Here is a 20,227-nt window from a genome sequence, read left to right on the forward strand (position 1 = left end):
AGGTCATGATCTCATGATCTTAACGATCTCATGGTTCATGAGTCTGAGCCCACATCGGGCTGTGCTGCCAGTGTGAGCCTGCTTGGGATTCCCTGTCTCTTGTCTCCCTCTCTCTCTGTTCTTCCTCGCTCACACTCTCTTTCCAAAAAAAAAAAAAAAAAAAAAAAATGTATCCAATCAGAAAGGAGAAATTCCTTAAAAGGTGAGGTCAGTGTGTTCTTAGAAAATGTAGGGATGCAGTTAGGAAATGGAACGTCCATAGTTCTCTGTTCCTTCTATGTATTTTGAAACCAAAGTCTGTGAATTATGGTATTTTGATGATAGATAAAAGAGTTCTTACTCACCATTGTGCTTTCAGTGACTAACAAGTGTCTGGCCTCCAGTTGGTGCCCAATACATATTTATTGAATAAATGAATGAAATGAACAAGTATTGTTGAGGAGTCACGGGAAATCCTTCTTGTTTTCTCTTTGTTTGCTATGGTCCCCTCTGGTGTTTGTCTTTGGTAGTTTCTGAAGCCCTGGAAACTGGACAGTGGTGCCTTAAACCAGGATTGTCTTCATGACAGCAGACCCAGAAACCATGTTAGACTGAATAGAAAATAGACTGGGTGCCTCCTTGGAGGGGTTTTGTAGGTTTGTGGACTGTTTGAACTGGCAGAGACGAACTGTGTCTCTCCCCATTGGTAACAAACAGGAGGAGGCTAGGTGTCTAAGAGAGGAAGTGATTCACTCAAGGCTACACAGGTAGGGAAGGACTGGGATGGGGGAAGAACCAGATGTTTTGCCTCCCAGTTAAAGCACTTCTATTACATTTCCTGAGGCACTTGGAAAAATATTTGCAGACCAGGAAAATTCTCTGCAGTTGCCATCTGGTCCAAGTCTGACGGGACATTTTTAATGCACTTTCTGAAATCCAGTGAAAGAATGAAAAATGACCCTGAGCAACATGAACGTATGTGTCTTTCTTCAGCATGTCAGCTGCTGTAGGACTCAGGATACCAAACAGTTTTTAAAACTGGAAAGAGCCACAAAGTTATATTGCAAAAAGCATGGGTAGAGGGAGGGGTGAAGATTTTGGTCTCAAGGCTATCCTCGTCCCGTGACATGATTTATATTTCTAAATAATGGTGGTCCGCACTCTTTTACTATTTCCTGGATAGGTTTTGTAAAATAGAGGGTTTTTTTTTTTTTTTTTGAGGTTTTGGTAAAACTTAATTAACCATACATTTACCTGGACCTGGACCATGATTCAAACAAACTTACTGAAACAACAGTGTGTAGAGATGATCAAGGTGGTTTGAATAAAAACTGGGAATTAGATAATATTAGAGAATTACTTTTAGTTCTGTACCATAGTAGCATAGCACTTAATTTTTTAAAGTCCTTTTCGGTGAGCAATGTACTAAAATTCTTAACGGATCAGCTTCAGAATACTCCAGTGTGTGTGTGTGTGTGTATGTATGTGTGTGTGTGCGCGCGCGCGCTCGCACATGTGTGGACATGTATATGATCTATCTTTGTATATGATTGGCCATTGCTGTAAACATTAAAAATGAAAATAAAAAGAAACAGTGTCACATTTCCTAGAGTGACTCACCACACACTAGTCAGGGTGCAGTTGTGAAGTTATGCCAGTAGATGGCAGTGTTGTATAAGCCAACAAACCTACATAGGTCTAATGGGATGGTTGAGGTTTCTGGGTAACAAAACTGTTACAAGCCAGGTCAGATTTTATTGTTTTTAGGCAAAAAGTCATGGAAATATTTGAAGAGAGAAAAAAAAAGAGGCAGGTATAGAGCAATCTTAAATTATTTTTAAAATAAGCGATTTATAAGTCTTACTGAGAATTTAGGTAGGATAGTAAAATAAAATCCCCTGTAAACTTATTACCCCTGTATAAACATTTGGTCCACCCCCGTCCCCTCTTTCTGTTTCTCTACCTCCAGCTCTATTTCTTAGTGTATATTGATTTTCAGTGGTCAGCCCCACTTACAGGGGAAGCAAATTTACAGATAAGTGGTTGATGAGCAACAAGCCTTTTGGATGATTCTCTTTTGTAACCGGCGTGATCCTTAAAAAAAAAAAAAAAGTTTATATACACAATGGAATACTACGTGGCAATGAGAAAAAATGAAATATGGCCTTTTGTAGCAACGTGGGTGGAACTGGAGAGTGTGATGCTAAGTGAAATAAGCCATACAGAGAAAGACAGATACCATATGTGTTCACTCTTATGTGGATCCTGAGAAACTTAACAGAAACCCATGGGGGAGGGGAAGAAAAAAAAAAGAGGTTAGAGTGGGAGAGAGCCAAAGCATAAGAGACTGTTAAAAACTGAGAACAAACTGAGGGTTGATGGGGGGTGGGAGGGAGGGCAGGGTGGGTGATGGGTATTGAGGAGGGCACCTTTTGGGATGAGCACTGGGTGTTGTATGGAAACCAATTTGACAGTAAATTTCATATATTAAAAAATAAAAAAAAAAAAAAAAAGATTCAACACACACACACAAAAAAAACTAGATGTAATGATTTCCCTGTTTAAAACTCTTCAAAGGTTTCTCATTGCAGTTACAAACCCCTTGTCACATCCTCCTAGGCCTACACCCATGGTTCTCGTTTTTGGCTGCTGTGATTGGAACCTCCTGGGGAACTTTAAAAACTACTGATGCCTGGTTTCCACCCCTGGAGATTCTGATGGAACCAGTCTGGGTGGTCACTGGCCACCGGGATTTTCATGAACTCTCCAGGTCATTCCAGGGTGACTTGACCTGACCCCTGGCTACTGTCTAACTGCGTTTCTTACTCCGCCCCCTCTCCTTTTGCTCCATTCCCCAGGCCTTCTTTCTGATCTTTGGGTTGAGTTCTTTCTCCCCTCAGGGGGACCCAGAGCCTCCTCACTGCTGAGCCAGATGCCAGGAGCCCTTCAAGGCCAACCCCAGATTCCATCTCTGTTACGGTCCTGGCCCCTGGGGTCCTCTTTCCTATCAGGAACCTGGAACTTTGGAGGGCGGGGAGTTTAGCAGCTAGAATCTTTCATCCCTGGTTGTACTTGGGAACGTGTGCATCTTTAGGTATCAATTACAATATTCACAAGGCTAATTTTGTCTTCACAGTGAAGATGTGGAGTCTGAGGTGTTAAAAGTCATCCAGGCTCTTTGGAGTCCTTTATGCAGGATCAGAACCAGAGTGAGGCAGAAGACGTGCTCGCCTCAGGCACAAAACTTAGGGAGATACACACACACACACACACACACACACACACACACACACACACACATACCGCTCAGTAATTCAGATAAAATAATCTTTTAATGCAATATTTAAAAATCAAAATTTATGCAAAAATCCATGATAAAAAATATGAGAATTGGAAGTAAAGACTGGATCTAGCTTGTGAATAAAGAAATATCAATGGAGTGGGCACCTGGGTGGCTCATTCAGTTAAGCCTCCAATTCGGCTCAGGTCATGATCTCACAGTTTGTGGGTTCGAGCCCCGCTTCAGGCTCTGTGCTGACAGTTCAGAGCCTGGAGCCTGCTTCAGAGCCTGCTTCTCTCTCTGCCCCTCCCCTGCTCACACTCTGTCTCTCAACAATAAGTAAATTTTTTTTTTTTTTTTTTAAAAGAAGTGTCAGTGGGGACTGTTTATTTTGTGGCTGTAGTATACTTGAGAGAATTTGATTCTGTGCCCTTTCTTGGGCGTTGTGTCTCAAGCTAGGGTGATAGGGATTTTCAGAGGTATAACATTTGTGATGAGAATATTTTATAGTAAAATGCAAATGGACCAATTGTGGGAAAGAATGCAAAATTTCTCTGAAGGTTTAAAAGAAATAAAAAAAAAAAAAAAAAAAAAAGAACCGAAGGAATGTTTCCTTAGAAAGCTTTAGGGTAAGTCCTCAGAATCCTAGAAGATACCCATTTTGTTTATTCTGCCACTAGGTGTGGTCAGCGAGTGTGAGAGGCAGTCATAAAGCTTGTAATTCCAGAACATCAGGGGGCACCTGGGTGGCTCAGTAGGTTAAGCATCTGACTTAGGCTCAGGTCATGATCTCAGGATTCCTGGGTTTGAGCCCCCCATCAGGCTCTACACTGACAGTGTGGAGCCTGCTTGGTATCCTCCCTCTCCATCCCTCTCTCTCTCTCTCTCTCTCTCTCTGCCCCTCCCCGGCTTGTGCTCTCTCTCAAAATAAATAAATAAACTTAAAAGAAAAGAAATACAATTGGATTTTCCCTTAAATTTTTCCCCCCAGGGGGAGAGAATTGGGGAGTACAGACATGTCCCACACTGTCTTGCCTGGATTTCCCATATATACAGCCCAGCAGTTGAGTCCTACCCCGTGAGAGCTTTGTAAAGTAAGAGAAGGAATAAGAATGGTCTATGGAAAGAACAGTGGGGAGGCAGAAATGAATGCTATGCCTGGCATTCTTTTTTTTTTTTTTTTTTTTTTTTTTTAATGTTTATTTATTTTTGAGACAGAGAGAGACAGAGCATGAATGGGGGAGGGTCAGAGAGAGGGAGACACAGAATCCGAAACAGGCTCCAGGCTCCGAGCTGTCAGCACAGAGCCGGACGCGGGGCTTGAACTCACGGACCGTGAGATCATGACCTGAGCCGAAGTCGGCCGCTCAACCGACTGAGCCACCCAGGTGCCCCTATGCCTGGCATTCTTACAGGTGGGACCTGAGGGATGTGAAGAGTGTTACCAGTCAGGGTTCTCCAGAGAAACGGAACCAATAAGATATCCATGGAGAGAGAGATTTTGAGAACTGAGAGTGTGGGGGTTGGTGAGTCCAGAATCTGTAGAGCAGGCTGGCAGCCTGGAAATTCAGGTCAGTGTTGATCTTGCAGCCTTGAGTTGGAAATCTGTAGGCAGGAAACTCAGGCTGAGTTTCTATGTCGCATCTTAAGGAAGAATCACTTCTCCTTTGGGAAACTTCAGTCTTGCTTCTTAAAGCCTTCAACTGATTGGATGAGGTCCCCACCCTCATTACGGAGAGTAATCTGTGTTATGCAAGGTCTACTAATTTAAATGTTAATCACACCAAAAGCTACCTTCAATGAGAAAGAATGAAATATGGCCCTTTGTAGCAACGTGGATGGAACTGGAGAGTGTTATGCTAAGTGAAATAAGCCATACAGAGAAAGTCAGATACCATATGGTTTCACTCTTATGTGGATCCTGAGAAACTGAACAGGAACCCATAGGGGAGGGGAAGAAAAAAAAAAAAGAGGTTAGAGTGGGAGAGAGCCAAAGCATAAGAGACTCTTAAAAACTGAGAACAAACTGAGGGTTGATGGGGAGTGGGAGGGAGGGGAGGGTGGGCGATGGGCACTGAAATGGGCACCTTTTGGAATGAGCACTGGGTGTTGTATGGAAACCAATTTGACAATAAATTTCATATATTGAAAAAAAAAAAGCTACCTTCAGGACCACATCTAAACTGGCAATTAACCAAACAAACTGGGCGCCATAGCCTAGCTAAGTTGACACGTAAAATTAACCATCACTAGGGGCGGATTGGGGGGCTGAATGATGGGAGAATTGACCCTTTGTCAGGGTGAGGTATGGATCCCCAGCTTGGATCTACTTGATACAGAGTATAGCTGGGTCTTAGGAAATTTCTCACATCAAGAAGCAGTGCAGAGGCCACGTGGATGCCCACAGAACAGCCAACGTACCACCTCACGGAGTGAGCACCAGGCATCTGCCGCGCTCAGAGACAAGATTGGAAGAGTTTCAGTAGCTGGATACCTGAAGCCACAGAAACCTATGCCGTCCTTATGGGGATGCACGCTCAGTTTCTTAAGGGAATTGCACACCCCCACCCCCACTCTTCCCTCTGCTGGGGAATCAACAGCAGGACCAGGAACAGGCAACCCTGAGCTGACTTCTCAAACCATTGGATGGAACTAAATTTTTTTTCTTTTCTTTTCTTTTCTCTTTTCTTTTCTTTTCTTTTCTTTTCTTTTCTTTTCTTTTCTTTTCTTTTCTTTTCTCTTTTTCCTTTCCTTTCCTTTCCTTTCCTTTCCTTTCCTTTCCTTTCCTTTCCTTTCCTTTCCTTTTCAATGTTTATTTATTTTTGAAAGAGAGACAGAGACAGAGAGACAGAGAGACAGAGAGTGTGAACCTGGTAGGGGCAGAGAGAGAGGAGGAGAGAGGATCCAAAGCAGGCTCTGTGCTGACAGCAGCAAGCCCACTGTGGGGCTGGAGACAGATACGGGGCTGGAACTCATGAACTGCAGCATCATGATCTGAGGCCAAAGTCAGATGCTCAACTGACTGAGCCACCCAGGCACCCTGGAACTAAATTTTCTTGAAAGAACCTAGATTTAATTAATTCGCCAATTTAACGCAAAATGGAAATATTGAATTGAAAAAATAGAATAACTAAAATTCAGGATTCAGACTTCCCTTAGCTCAAATTAGGGTCCTGCTTTTCTCCTTAAGTGAGTAAGTTCTGGTCCTGTCTTCCCATCTCTCTGGCCCTTTGTACAGCCCCAAAACCGAGCTCAGGGGTTTGTGGCATCCTTACATATCTGCAGGATAAAAATGGCTTTAGAGTCCCAATATCTTTGGTCAGAGATTTTATAAAAAGTTGGGCCCAAAGTTCTCCATTTCCTTCTTGTGCCTTCCATTCCTTTCTCCCTCCCTCCCTTCCTTCCTCCCTCTCTCCCTGCCTCCCTTCCTCCGTTCTTCCCTCCCTCCCTCCCTTTCTTCCTTCCTTCCTCTCTTCCTCCCTCTCTCCTTCCTTCCTTCCTTCCTTCCTTCCTTCCTTCCTTCCTTCCTTCGTTTCCCAGCATATTTTATAATTTTACCAGGATTATTGATATGAAGAGCCTAGCTCATCATTTCTGGAAACTCAACCCATTTAAAAACATTCTTGAATTTAAAATAGAAGCTCGGGGCGCCTGGGTGGCTCAGTTGGTTTGGCGTTTGGCTTCGGCTCAGGTCATGATCTTGCGGTTCACTAGTTCAAGCCCCACTTCGGGCTCTGTGATGACAGCTCAGAGCCTGGAACCTGCTTTGGATTCTGTGTCTCCCTCTCTCTCTGACCCTCCCCAGCTCACACTCTGTCTCTCTCTTTCTCTCAAAAATAAATAAACATTAAAATTTAAAAAATAAAATAAAATAGAAACTCATCATTAGATCTTGTAGCAGTTTGTCATTTTAGAACTTCTGAGTTGTTCTAGGAGCTTCTAAGTTGACTTCTGTGTTTCTAGTCCTACAACTATATTTTTGGTGGTATTTTTGGCTCTTTAGATTTACATTGGATACTTTCATAACCCACTGCTCATGCAGTTTGCTTCTTTACTCACCAGCTGCTTTGCATAGGCCCCTCCAGGCCCAGACCAGCTGCTCAGGTTTGATAAAAGGGGCCTTTGCCATGTGAGCTAAGCTGCATTGGGCAGGCAGGGACAGCAAGATGGTGGCCCAGAGGCAGGTCCTCATATCCTTGTTGCTGTGGGTCTCAGGTGAGAAACTTAAAATTTGCCACAATCCTTTTGGAGTAGTATCGGTTAGAGTTAAAAACATTTTTTTAAGGTATAATGAGAAATACCGGCGATTTCCAAAATAGACCCAATTATGCACTGACAGGTACAACGCTTTTCAGACGACGTATTTCGGTGTCACGATAAAGTGCGTATGTATCATCATTATCTACTCGTGCTTGCAGGTGCCCGTGGGGCGATCACGATGACCCAGTCTCCGGGCTCCCTGGCTGGGTCTCCAGGTCAGCAGGTCACCATGAACTGCAGGGCCAGTCAGAGTGTTAGCAGCTACTTAGCCTGGTACCAGCAGAAACCAGGGCAGCGTCCTAAGCTGCTCATCTACTCAGCTTCCACCCGGGCATCTGGTCCCCGACCGATTCAGTGGCAGTGGGTCTGGGACGGATTTCACCCTCACCATCAGCAACCTCCAGGCTGAAGACGTGGCGAGTTACTACTGTCAGCAGTATCATAGCTCTCCTCCCACGGTGCTTCAGCCTCGCACACAAACCTCTTCTCCTGGGGCCGAGGGTCAGGGAGGCTTGGCTGCACCTGCTGCTTCCTCCCTGCTCGGCCCTGAACATGCACATTCCTGTATCTGCCTGAGAAGCCACCTCTCCCGACTTATTCCTTGGAGGGTTGTTCAGGGCCCAGGGGAAAATTAAGGGGGTTGGCTTTTTTCTGGATCCCTTTTGGTGGGAGATTAGTGAAGACAAATGCCGTAAAGATGTCTCAGAGAAGCTGTCAGGAGTTTTTGTGTCGCAGGAACCTGTGCATTTCCCACAGACGGACGGCATAATTGACCCAGTAAGGTTGTCTCTACCCTTTGGGGAAGGGTCCGGTGGATTTTACACCCTGATGGATGAATTCTCTCTTCCCTGTGCCTCCTTGACTCTGGAACATTTCTCTTTTATTTCCTTATTCTCTTGGTCTCCTTTCTTCACCTGCAATCAGGACCTTCCAACTCAGGACCTTCCCAATATTAAACCTTTGACCTCTCCTATTCAGAACCTCCTACGTGGAAGGTAGCATCCCTCTCTCACTTTTTCCTTCAGTGGACCCTATTTTCCAGCTTTCCTGAGCAATGGCCCTGACGTTTGTTTCTGCTGTCTCCTTCCGTACCTCCCTTCTCTCTCCTCTCCATTTCTTCCAGGTGTGCTCTTTCTCACAAAGGCAATTCTCTAATTCTTTCACCCCGTCACTCTAGAAATATGAGCTAGTGTTCCTCAGCACCTCGTTCTCATCATTTGTCACCTCTTTCTTTAAAGTCGTCCCTTAGGCATTCAGGTCGAACCTTGTGACTGAAGGAAATCATGGCTCTAAGTGTTGCATAACCTGAGTCCCTTGGGAAACATTTAATTGACCTGCCCATTTCATTGTAAAAACAGAAAAAATCCCAAGCCTTTTAAGTATGATTTCTTTACCTCCTTCTGAGATACATGGGTTCAGGAAAAGACCACAACAAACCTGATCAGGGTGCTCTGAACACCCTTACCTACAGAACAGCTTCTCATAATGATTAGAAATATTGTTAAAGTACCCATATTAAGGAATCCATATAATTCATTCCAGATGTGTTTTCTTTAAAAAAAAAATTTTTTTTTTAATGTTCATTTTTGGGGGAGAATCAGAGTGTGAATGGGGGAGGGGCAGAGAGAGAGAGGGAGACACAGAATCCGAAGCAGGCTCTGGGCTCTGAGCTGTCAGCACGGAACCCGACCTGGGGCTCGAACACAAGAACTGTGAGATCATGATCTGAGCTGAAGTCAGACACTTAACCAACTGAGCCCCCCAGGTGCCCCCCCCCCCCAGGTATGTTTTCTGAGTGCTTACTATGTATCAAGAGCAGAGATATTTGCTTTCACCCCAGCCAGGGGAGACAGACAATAAATAACCTGCATCAGTGAATACTTACTATGTTGTTTTGGAAGTGCTATAAAGAAAAATGAAGGGGATCAAAGCTTGTTGGGGTAAGAGTGAGTAGAAATTTAAAATCAGATGATGTATCGGTTAGCTATTCTCGTGTAATAAATCACCCCCAAAATGTAGTGACTTAAAATGGTAGCATTTTTATTGCCGGCATGTTTACTGGTTGGCTGAGTAGTTCTGTTGCTATGGGCCAGGCCTGATTGATCCTGATAGGTCTTGGCTGGCTTGCTCGTGTGTTTAAAGTTAGCTGACAGGTCAACTAGGTGCTCCGGTTATAGAAAGGCTCACATTTCTTTCCTGTCTTTCACATTGCCGTGGTTGGCTATCAGCTGGGGCTGTCTGGGCGACTGGGCGTCATGTCTCTCATCATGCGGCAGATTAATCCCAACTTTCTGTGGCAGGTGGCAGGGTCTGAAGTGAGGAAGTAAAAGTACATGAGGCATCTTGATGCCTAACCTTAGTGCTGACACAATTCCCTGTCTGATGCGTTCTAAAGATCGATACAGTTGATCCTGTTGAAGAAGAAGGTGAATAGACCCCAGCTCTTGATAGGAGGAGCTGCAAAGTTATACTGCAAAAAGCATGGGTAGAGGGAGGGGTAGAGAGTGGGGGATCTGTATTTGCAGTCAATCTACTATAGACGGTCATAGAAGGCTGCACTGAGAAGGTGTGACTTAATCAATGTTTCAATGTGGTGAGGAAAGGAACCATCGGAATACTCCAGGCAGTAGAGTTGTAGTTGGTTCTAAGTAGAGGAAACAGCACATTTCCGAGGCAGGAATGTGATCAACATGTTGGGGAAGTAGAAGGAAACCAGTGTTGCCAAAGTGGAGTGTACAAGGGGGAGAGGAGTAGAAATGAGATCAAAGAAATCACAAGGAGGCCACCTGATACGGGTCTTTGTAGGCTCCTCTAAGGATTTGGCTTTCATTTTGAATGATGTGGTAAGTGGGAGAGTTTTGAATAGAGCAGGGCATAGTTTGGTACATAGTTTAACAGGATCTCTCTGGGAGGCAAGACTGGAAAGATAACAGTTGGGAGGCCATTGAGATCTTCCAAGCTGGAGAGGATGACAGCTCGGGTCTGTGGCAGTGGCAGTGGAGGAGGTGAGAAGTGGTATATTTTGAAGACAGAGATAACAATATGCTGATGGTTTTGACAGGGAGTGTGAGAGAAAGAGAGCTCTCAGGGTGACTCCAGAGTTTTTCTCTGAGTACTAGTCTGTTCCAATAGAGAAGACTGTGGGAGAGTGGATTTGGGGAAGGAGATCAGGAATTTGGTGTTGGACATTTTAAGTTTGAGATGCGTATTAGATCTCCACATGCAGCTGTCAAGTATCCATTGGATATACGAGTCTAGAGTTCAGGGAGAGAATCGGACCGGAGCTTGGAATGTGATAAGCAATGGCGTGAGCGTTGCCTAGATCAGAGGCCCAGCAAGATGGTGCAATGCCCTGGAGTCCAGAGCAAAAGGCGTATCAAGGAGGAAGGTGTTGTCAGTGTGTTAAATGCTGCTGATGGGTCTAGCGAGACGAGGACTGGCATGTGGTCATTGGACTTGGCAATATGGAGGTCACTGGGGACCTTGAGACGTTTCGATGAGATGGTGGAAGTAAGAACTTGAATGTAGAAAGCTCGAGAAAGAATGAGGGTAGAACGTCTGGGGACGGTGGCTGTAGATAGCTCCGTCAGTGAGCTTTATAGTGAAGGAGAAGAGTGAAATAGGCCATAACTGGAGGGAGATGTGATGTCAGAGAGGTTTTTTTTTTTTTAAATGTTTATTTATTTTTGAGACAGAGAGAGACAGAGCATGAGCAGGGAAGGGGCAGAGAGAGAGGGAGATACAGAATATGAAGCAGGCTCCAGGCTCCAAGCTGTCAGCACAGAGCCCGACGTGGGGCTCGAACTCATGAACTGTGAGATCATGACCTGAGCCGAAGTCGGACGCTTAACCAACTGAGCCACCCAGGCGCCCCCCAGAGAGTTTTTTAAAAGATGTTCACATACTGATGGGAATGATGCCAGAGAGGGGAGAACGCTGATAATTCAGGAAAGAAGGAGAAGTGCCAAGCATGACATTGGTTTTCAGGACTGAGCAACTGGAGAGTCCCAGTCTTACCCAACGGAGGCAAGTTCACTGATTAGTGTAGGTCTCTAGCCTTCACCAAGCTTCCATGCTCACCCCTCCCACCCTTCCAGGTCCTCATGACATTTCAGGACTTGGTTTCAAGGCCATCTACTCAGTGGAGCAGACTTCCTCTCCCCATCTGAACGAGGCCCCCTGTTTCCATCTTTTATAATCCCACAGCTTCCTCTTCCTGATAATAATCACAACTTGAAATACATCATTGTGCTTATATGAAGTTTTAATTGTAGGGATTAAGAGAAACAACTTCTATCCTAACGTTAAGACAGCCCCAGGTCACTCCCATACAGGGTTTCTCAGACAGACTAGAAGACAGAGATTCAGGAAACTGGTCACAGAGTCCCTTGGGACATGCTTGAGCTCCACTTGGAAATTTCTGGTGACCCCAAGTCCCACAGGGTGCTGTGAGAGCAGGTGTCCCCCTTGAGCACAACCTCAAGGTCTTCTGAGCTGATTTGCATGTTGTGTCAGTAGACAAAGCTCCAGGCTGCTCTTGACATCCTTAAAGGCAGAGCTGGTCAGGGCCCTTGAGGAGCAGCGTCTATCTAGTCCAGCTGTCAGAGACGGGGTCCGGGGCTCCCCTGATCTTCATCCTGCAGTTCTGGGTTCCAGGTGAGAAGGGGCACACGGAGAAATGTTGGGCAAACTTACTGTGGCCATGATGCTTTTGGTGTCTTTGGGCTCCTGCTGGCTAGAGCATGAAAGCTGCATACACACACAGACACACACACACACACACACACACACACACACACACACACACACTACATCTTCCTTATCCATTCATGTATCAATGGACATTTAGTTTTTTTGCCTATCTTGGCTATTGTAAATAATGCTGCAGTAAACATAAGGGTGTATATATCTTTTAAAATTAGTTTTTGTTTCTTTGGAATAAATAGAATTTATTTGTGGAATTATTGGACCATATGGTATTTGGATTTTTAATTTTTTTTTGAGGAAACTCCATACTGTTTTCCATAGTGGTTGTGCCCATTTGTATTCCCACCAACAGTGTTAGAGCATTAATTTGGGGGTAGATTATTTTTTTAAATTATTATTATTTTTTAATTATTTGTAATTAAATTCAAATGGGCATAATTGGCTGCACAGCATCCTTCCCATTAAAGGAATATGATTGGGGGCAGGCAGAACACAGGTCCTGGATCTTTTGTGTTATTTGATTGGAATGATGTGTTCACCTATGAAGGAGTAATGAATGAAAACCAACGCCTCTTCTTCTTCTCCTATTATGAATGTCATATTGAAGTTATTTTTGGAATACTTGATTAAGTCCTAACTCCTGTAGTAGCTGACAGAGTTAGACAGAAAATTATGATGTTACAAAATGTCCAGACTAACGAATTTCTTATAATATTATGTCTGGTTTATTTTTCATGCCTCCTTCTGAGATGATAAAATCCAGTGATAGCGAGTGGGGTAACATTCATGGACTATGGACCCTTTGGTTTGGTCTAATCAAGATCTGGCTGTCTGTCTCCAGTGTGTTCTTTAAGCATAAGACTAGAATACAAGTGTCCCCTCTGAGCATTTTTTACTATCCTTGGTAATGAGGTGCAGTAGATTAGGTGGATAGGTAGCTAGCTAGATGCTATTCTTTTTTTTTTTTTTCAATTTTTTAAAAATGTTTTTATTTTTATTAAAAACATTTTTTTAATGTTTTATTTATTTTTAAGACAGAGCATGAGTGGGGAGGGGCAGAGAGAGAGGGAGACACAGATTCCGAAGCAGGCTTCAGGCTCTGAGCTGTCAGTAACCAACTGAGCCACCCAGGTGCCCCCAAAAATGTTTTTATTTTTGAGAGAGAGAGAGAGAGAGAGAGGACGAATGTGAGCAGGGGAGAGGCAGAAAGAGAGGGAGATACAGATCTGAAACAGACTCCGGGCTCTGAGCTGTAAGCACAGAGCCCAATGCAGGGCTCAAACTCACGGACCACAAGATCATGACCTGAGCCAAAGTCGGATGCTTGACCGACTGGGCCACCCAGGTGCCCCTAGCTGCTATTCGTATAATGCTACTGTAGTAACAGTGTGGGAGACCCAGGGGATGTCTGACAGATGCATACACTTGCCCACATAAACAGCCTCATCTGTGCTATCTACTTTAATAGCTACCTCTCATCAGAAACCACTGGTGGTTGTATATATGGTACAAGGCAGTGATTCAGTGAGGAGACAGCTTGCAGCCATGCACTAGATGAATCTATATAAAGAAACACTAACCAAGGTTTCCTATGCATTCCCCTGAGGTAGAAATGCATTTATGTGTCCCCTGTGTGAGCACATGTATACGGGAGCACAGACTCACAAAAATTGGTAGTTTTCTTTTGATCTAAATACTTCATAATCCCCACCCTGACATGTGTATTTGTATATATGTATATAGATATATGTATAGTTTATATATATATACCACCTTTGTGATGAACCATACTATTTATTGGTCTTATTGATGTTAATTCCAGAAAGAGGAAGAGAGATTACTTTAGGCAAGAGAGGCTTAAGTCATTTCTAAAAACTGACAAACACCAACGTTTCTACTTACTCCTCAAGGGTAGAAATTAATATTTATGTCACCTTTATATTGTGTTGACTGCTGTTATCAATGAATGTCTTCAGAAGAGGATGAGAAATTACTGTAGAAAAGAGCTGTCAGAGAAAATGAGATCCCAACTTGGGTTTTTTGGTTTCTGCTCTTTAAAAAAAAAAAAAAAAAAAAAAAAAAAAAAGGAAACATTTCTTTCTTTCTTTTTTTTTGGAAAGTTTTATTAAAATTTTTTTAATGTTTATTTATTTTTGAGAGAGAGAGAGAGAGAGAATGAGCAGGGGAGGGGCAGAGAGAGAGGGAAACACAGAATCCAAAGCAGGCTCTAGGCTCTGAGTTGCTAGCACAGAGCCCAATGTGGGGCTTGAACTGGTGAACCATGAGATCATGACCTGAGCTAAAGTTGGTTGCTCATCAGACTGAGCCACCCAGGTGCCCCAAGTTTCATTTATTTTGAGAGAGAGAGCATGTGCAGGAGCATGCGAGTGGGGGAGGGGCAGAGAGAGAGAGAGAGAGAGAGAGAGAGAGAGAGAGAGAGAGAATGAATGGGAATCCCAAGCAGGCTCCATACTGTCAGTGCAAAGCCCGATGCAGGGCTCGAACTCACGAATCGTGAGATCGTCCCTCGTGAGATCATCCCTCTACCGTTGGCCTCCAGGATTTCAGCCCCGTTGAATGGTGGTTAATTTAGGAATGTGCTTTTACTTTGGAGCTTATTATGGAGCATATCATTACTGGGTACAGTGGCTCTTGCTGGCCTTCAGCACACCACGAACATAAACGAAATCATCATTATTATCTAACGAGTTCCTTCCTGGGCAATATTGTTGCCGCCACTGCTTTCCTTGTTTGGTGGTTATGAACTACTAAGCCGAGTACTCAGTAAACAGTCTCAGAGTCGGGTGTAACTTCAGCAGTATAAAGTCCAGCGGTAAACGCAATCTTCCCTCTCTCTCGAAGCACATTCACACTCAGCCACACGCTCATTTAAACTCTTCCCTAACTGGGGCGCCTGGGTGGCTCGGTCGGTTGAGCGTCCACGAGCTCCATGAGGAGCCATAAGCTTTATAGTCACACACGAAGCTTTTCCTGGTAGTGGCCTGTAATGGTACGATAGCATGAAAGCCGCCATAGGCTGGGAATGATGGGGTCAACACATGGGTATTACTTTGGTGCTCTTATTGCTTTCTCATCAGATCCAAGCAAAGTGCCTTTAAGCAACCGATCCTCGATGAAATAGCATTGTCCCCATGCTAGAGGGAGAAGGTACACAGATCTGTGGCTCCCAGGTACTCGGAGTTCACAAATTTAAGGTAATCTCTTTGATGTTTATGTATGTAGCCTTCAGGTTTGGAAAAGTATTTGGGATTTCAGATGAAATTTAGGCAGCGGCACAAAGGCGTTAAGCCCAGTCAGCAGATGATAGTATTCGGGGAGGATGTAGGGGATAGCTGTTTAATCTTGGAATTATGGAACTGAACTGTTTCCAAAAGGAACAAAGATCTAAGAAATAATAATAATGGACATTCTAGTGGTCATCATAGCAAGAGCAAACCAGGAGAGACAGAGAGAGAGAGAGAAAGAGAGAGAGAGAGAGGGGTAAGGAGCAGAGAGAGGGAGACAGAAGATCTGAAGCAGGCTCCGCACTGACAGCAGAGAGTGCGATGTGGGGCTCAAACTCACCAACTATGAGATCATGACCTGAGCGGAAGCTGGACGCTCAACCGACTGGCAACCCAGGCGCCCGTTAGGGAAGAGTTTAAATGAGCGTGTGGATAAGTGTGAGTGTGCTTAGAGAGAGAGGGAAGATTGCATTCACTGCTGCAATTCGGAACCTAACCTGGATCCATTGGTGCCTTTGCCTTTTTGCGGGGTGGAAACGATAGGTGTGGCAGAAGACAGGGACACAGCCACGTGAATTTGTCTCTGCTTCAACATGAGATCATCGGCTCAGCTGGACAATGTCGTGGAAAGTTGTAATAGTCTCTCCCTTATCAAGTGTGTCAGGTCCAGCCTGGCAAACAGAGGAAGAAGGCGAATGTGCATTCGCATACCGGAACTTTGCAGGTACCAATGGGTCACAGAGTTCCACATACTGAACATTCTCACTGGCAGCCAAGGCCGTCCCACTGATGGCTTCGGAGGTTTTTGTAACAGAGTATATCACCGTGAGAGGTGCGTGATCATCTTGTTGACAGAAATAATATGCAGCATCTTCAGATTTCACCTTATCAGCTCTCAGGATAAGTCTGTTCTATACCCACTGCCACTGAACCAGGATGAAATCTCAGAGGTAAGAGTGGAAACACATTTAAGAATAAGTGTAGGAGCTTGTCCTGGTTTGTGTTGATGCCCGTATACATCATCATCAATGTTTTGGCTCGGCCGGCTTTGCCGTTGATGGTGACTCTGTTTCCTGGAGCCATTGACAAATGTGGGAGACCACGGGGCACCTGGGTGGCTCAGTCGGTTAAGCGTCTGATTCTTGATTTCGGCTCAGGTCGATTGAGCCCTGTGTCCAGCTCCATGCTGAGCATGAAGCCTGCTTGGGATATTCTCTCTCTCTCTCTCTCTCTCTCTCTCTCTCTCTCTTTCTGCCCTCCCCCCCCCCACTTGTGCTCTCTCTCTCTTTCAAAAATAAACAAACAAACTAACTACAAAAAGTTGTTGGAGACTGTGTGAGTATTGTGTCTGCCCTGATGTCCGTTTAGGGAAGAAAATAAGAAAGATACACTGAAAGCATCATGCTTTGAGAAAATGACAAAGATCAGTTTCTTTCTTTTTTTTTAATTTTTTTTTTTTTTTTTGGAGAGAGAGAGAGTGCATGAGTGGGGGAGAAGGGCAGAGGGAGGGAGAGAGAGAGAGAGAGAGAGGAAGAAAAAGAGAAAGAGAAAAAGAGAAAGGGAGGAGAATCCCAAGCAGCCTTCATGCTCAGCCTGGAGCTGGACAGGGGCTCAATCCCACAACTTAGAATCATGACCTGACCTGAGATCAAGAGTTGGACACTCAACCATCGGAGCAACCCAGGCACCCCAGGCAAATCAGTTTCTTATGAAGATGTAATATTTTTTATAATTTTTAAAATGTTTTTACTTAATTTTGAGAGAGAGAGACAGAGCGCGAGCAGGAGAGGGGCAGGGAGGGAGGGAGACAATCCGAAACAGGCTCCAGGCTCCGAGCTGTCAGCACAGAGCCCGATGCAGGGCCCAAGCTCATGGACCGTGAGACTATGACCTGAGCCGAAGTCAACACTTAACCAACTGAGCCACCCAGGTGTCCCTCTGATAACCAACTGGCTTTTATGAAAATTCATATTGACACTTAAATATTAGACAAACTTACATGGCCGGGAAAATGCGGGTATTTTCCTTTCTCTAGTTCACATTTGCTTTGAGGAAATTGTCCTGAGTTCCTCTCAGAAAATATTGAAGCAAATGTTCTCCAAACATCTGTGGCTAAATTTCAGGGTTGTTTCTCAAGATGATGCGGGCTCAGCTTCAAGCAGTGCTCTCTGGCACATGAACTGGCTTAGATCCAGGGACTGAGTCAGAAGATGTGAGTGCGGGCTTCAGCTCACCTGACCTAGAGTTTTCCAGTCATATGCATGAAATTCTCCAAGGGTCTACACATCAATTTAATCCCCAATAACCCATGGTCGATTAGTCACTGCTACAGATCCCTATTTCTGACATCAGTCGGCACCTGCTGTCCCTTTTGGTAATTATACACACGTTACCTGTGAAGGTTATCACTACAACCTGGCCTGTGCTGCTCCCTGATTCCATTTGTCACAGGGCGACAATGGGAAATCCATTCCCCATAGGAATCCCAAGATTCCCTGAGAAACCAACTCTGAGAGAGAGAGTTTAGACTGTTTATTAAAGAGTGTTCTTGAGATGAGCATCCCTGGAAAGGAGAGACAGGAAGCAGGATTGGACAGAGAGAAATTGAGCTGTGACGTAGTCTCGAGAAAAGCCACTGCCAACCCCATAGGGAGGTCTAGAGAGGCAGTGGCTCTACAGAATTGATTTGGATTGGCGTAAGAGGGCTGGGCCTTTGTACCCTTGCGTCGAGTAGTTATTGTCTTTCCTGGAAAAGAAGTGTAACCTTAGGCTAGGTGGTCTTCTTCAGCCAAGGTGATCTCCTCGGAGGGCGAACAATGGAGGGTGGCCTGCAGGAAGCCCTCACAGCACCTGCAGCAATCCTTTATCATGAAGGGGAATCTAAGCAGCTCACCACAGGCCCGCCTCTCTGTCCATTCCCATTAAATCAGTGAACACATGTCATTGGAGGCATCTCATGCCAATATCCCCTGGGTGAATGGACCAATGTCAATCCAGGCGTGCACAACTAAGAAATTATTATCATTTGTGGTTATATCCGTAGGCACTGAGAGGTATGTTGGTGAGGATAAGCTACCTCCCCTCAATCTGATGACCAGAAAACAGTGCAAGCAAGTTTCAGACATTCTGAGCCACGCATGAAGCCGTTTACTAACAAGAGGGAGCAAAATAGACATCAGATCTGTTACACAGACCCACCTGCCTCCACACCAAATGGCAGGAGAAAGAAATGAAAAAAGATTAGGTCTCATTAGAGTTAATAATTGCTTTTCAAATGTATCATTAAGGAAGTAAATAGAGAAACCGTAAGATGGGAGAAGATATTCTCATGCACATTTCTGACAAAAGATTCATTTTCAGAATACAAAGTACTCTCCAAAAAAGACCCAACTATGTGTGTGTCTGACTAGAACAGGCACTGCCCAAGAAACAAACTATCTAAATAGCAACTCAGTAGTAAATAGGGTAAGTTACTTACAATCATTAGTCATCAAGGAGATGTAAATTTTAACAATACTCCTTCAGGATCCACCAATATGGATATAATAAAAAGTCTGACAATAGCAACTATTGGGAAAGGATCTACAGCAAGTGGAAATGTTATACATGGTCGGTGGAGCGTAAAGACGTTCCCCCGTTTCAGAAAGTTGTTTCATAGTATCTACCAAAACCAACCTTAGGCTAACACTGTGACTCAGCGCTTCCATGCCTAGGAACACACCCATGGGAAGTGAGTGCATAAATCCACCAGACTTTGAAAGAGTGTTCTTCACAACTGTGTTGATAACCCATTGAAATCTGAAACAATTCATTAATTGAAAAATGCAGCCATCGTGAAGTATTCTTGTAACAACAAACTATTCTGCAGTGAGAAGGAACAAGTTACTGCCCCGCTAACAACATAGAGGAAGTTCAAAGAACGTGTTGGGGCCAACGAAGCAAGACACCAGAAAGGACGTACCTTATGATTCCATTTGTATGAAGTACAAGAACAGGGGAAGTCTGCTCTACACGGTTAGGAAACAGAAAGGTGGTGGTGGCCTCTGGTGGCCTGGGGGGGGGGGGGGGAGGGGGGAACGGAGCATGGAATTGACCGGACGGAGCATGAGGGAAGAGTGTGACGCTGGAGACCGTCTCTGTCTATCTGAGTCCTCGTGCGAGGGGGGATGCATATGGTCACGTTCATCCAGGTGTACGCTTTAAATTCACGTTATACACAGCAAATGCACTTTATTTTTTAAATGAATGAGTTCACCAATGAGTAGGCATTACAGACTCAAGGATCAGATTGTTTTTTCCATCTTCTTCCCTACAAGCACTGGTACCTGAGCCCTGAGCTCCTCTGATTTCTCATCTCTAGAGGATTATTGTGCGACTGATTCCTCGAGATGGGTAAGGCCTTAGTGCATCGTTGAACGCATAGCAGGTCTTCAAGACTTCGGCAAATGGCAATAGACTGTGTAGTTATTGCTGTTTAGTAGTGGTAGTAGCATTTTCTTGGATATAGGCTCCCCCCCCAGTTCTCAGAGTGGATCTCAGAGGTGGGATTCAAAGACCATGGACCATGGACAAATTTCTTTGCAGGCTCCCCTAGAGATCTCAATATTAGATTAATTGAAGGTTTGAGGGGTTGGGGGTGTCAAGAAAGAAAGCTTTGGAAGGACAAAGTCCCTTGCAGGCCATCACCCTTGAGCCCCGCAAGCCCTTCCCCAGAGCACGCCCTGCCCCGACCAACAGACCGCAGGGCACAGTGCAG

General features: G+C 44.6%; 1 long non-coding RNA gene and 2 gene segments (V, D, J or C); 2 read left to right on the plus strand and 1 right to left on the minus strand.

Moving 5' to 3' along the window:
- Positions 1-20,227, minus strand: part of LOC109264355 (immunoglobulin kappa light chain-like) — an 82,668-nt gene that overhangs the window by 12,826 nt on the left and 49,615 nt on the right.
- The window catches only part of LOC128773652 (uncharacterized), a 35,136-nt gene that overhangs the window by 8,414 nt on the left and 6,495 nt on the right, over positions 1-20,227 (plus strand). The gene's annotated exons all lie outside the window — the stretch shown is intronic.
- LOC109264405 (immunoglobulin kappa variable 4-1-like) lies at positions 7,364-8,169 on the plus strand. The segment is given in 2 exon segments: positions 7,364-7,474; positions 7,678-8,169. Coding segments are annotated over 2 exon segments (526 nt in total).

Source organism: Panthera pardus, unplaced genomic scaffold (genome assembly GCF_024362965.1).
Source record: "Panthera pardus isolate Hobbes unplaced genomic scaffold, ASM2436296v1 HiC_scaffold_26, whole genome shotgun sequence".
In the NCBI taxonomy this organism is placed as follows: domain Eukaryota; kingdom Metazoa; phylum Chordata; class Mammalia; order Carnivora; family Felidae; genus Panthera; species Panthera pardus.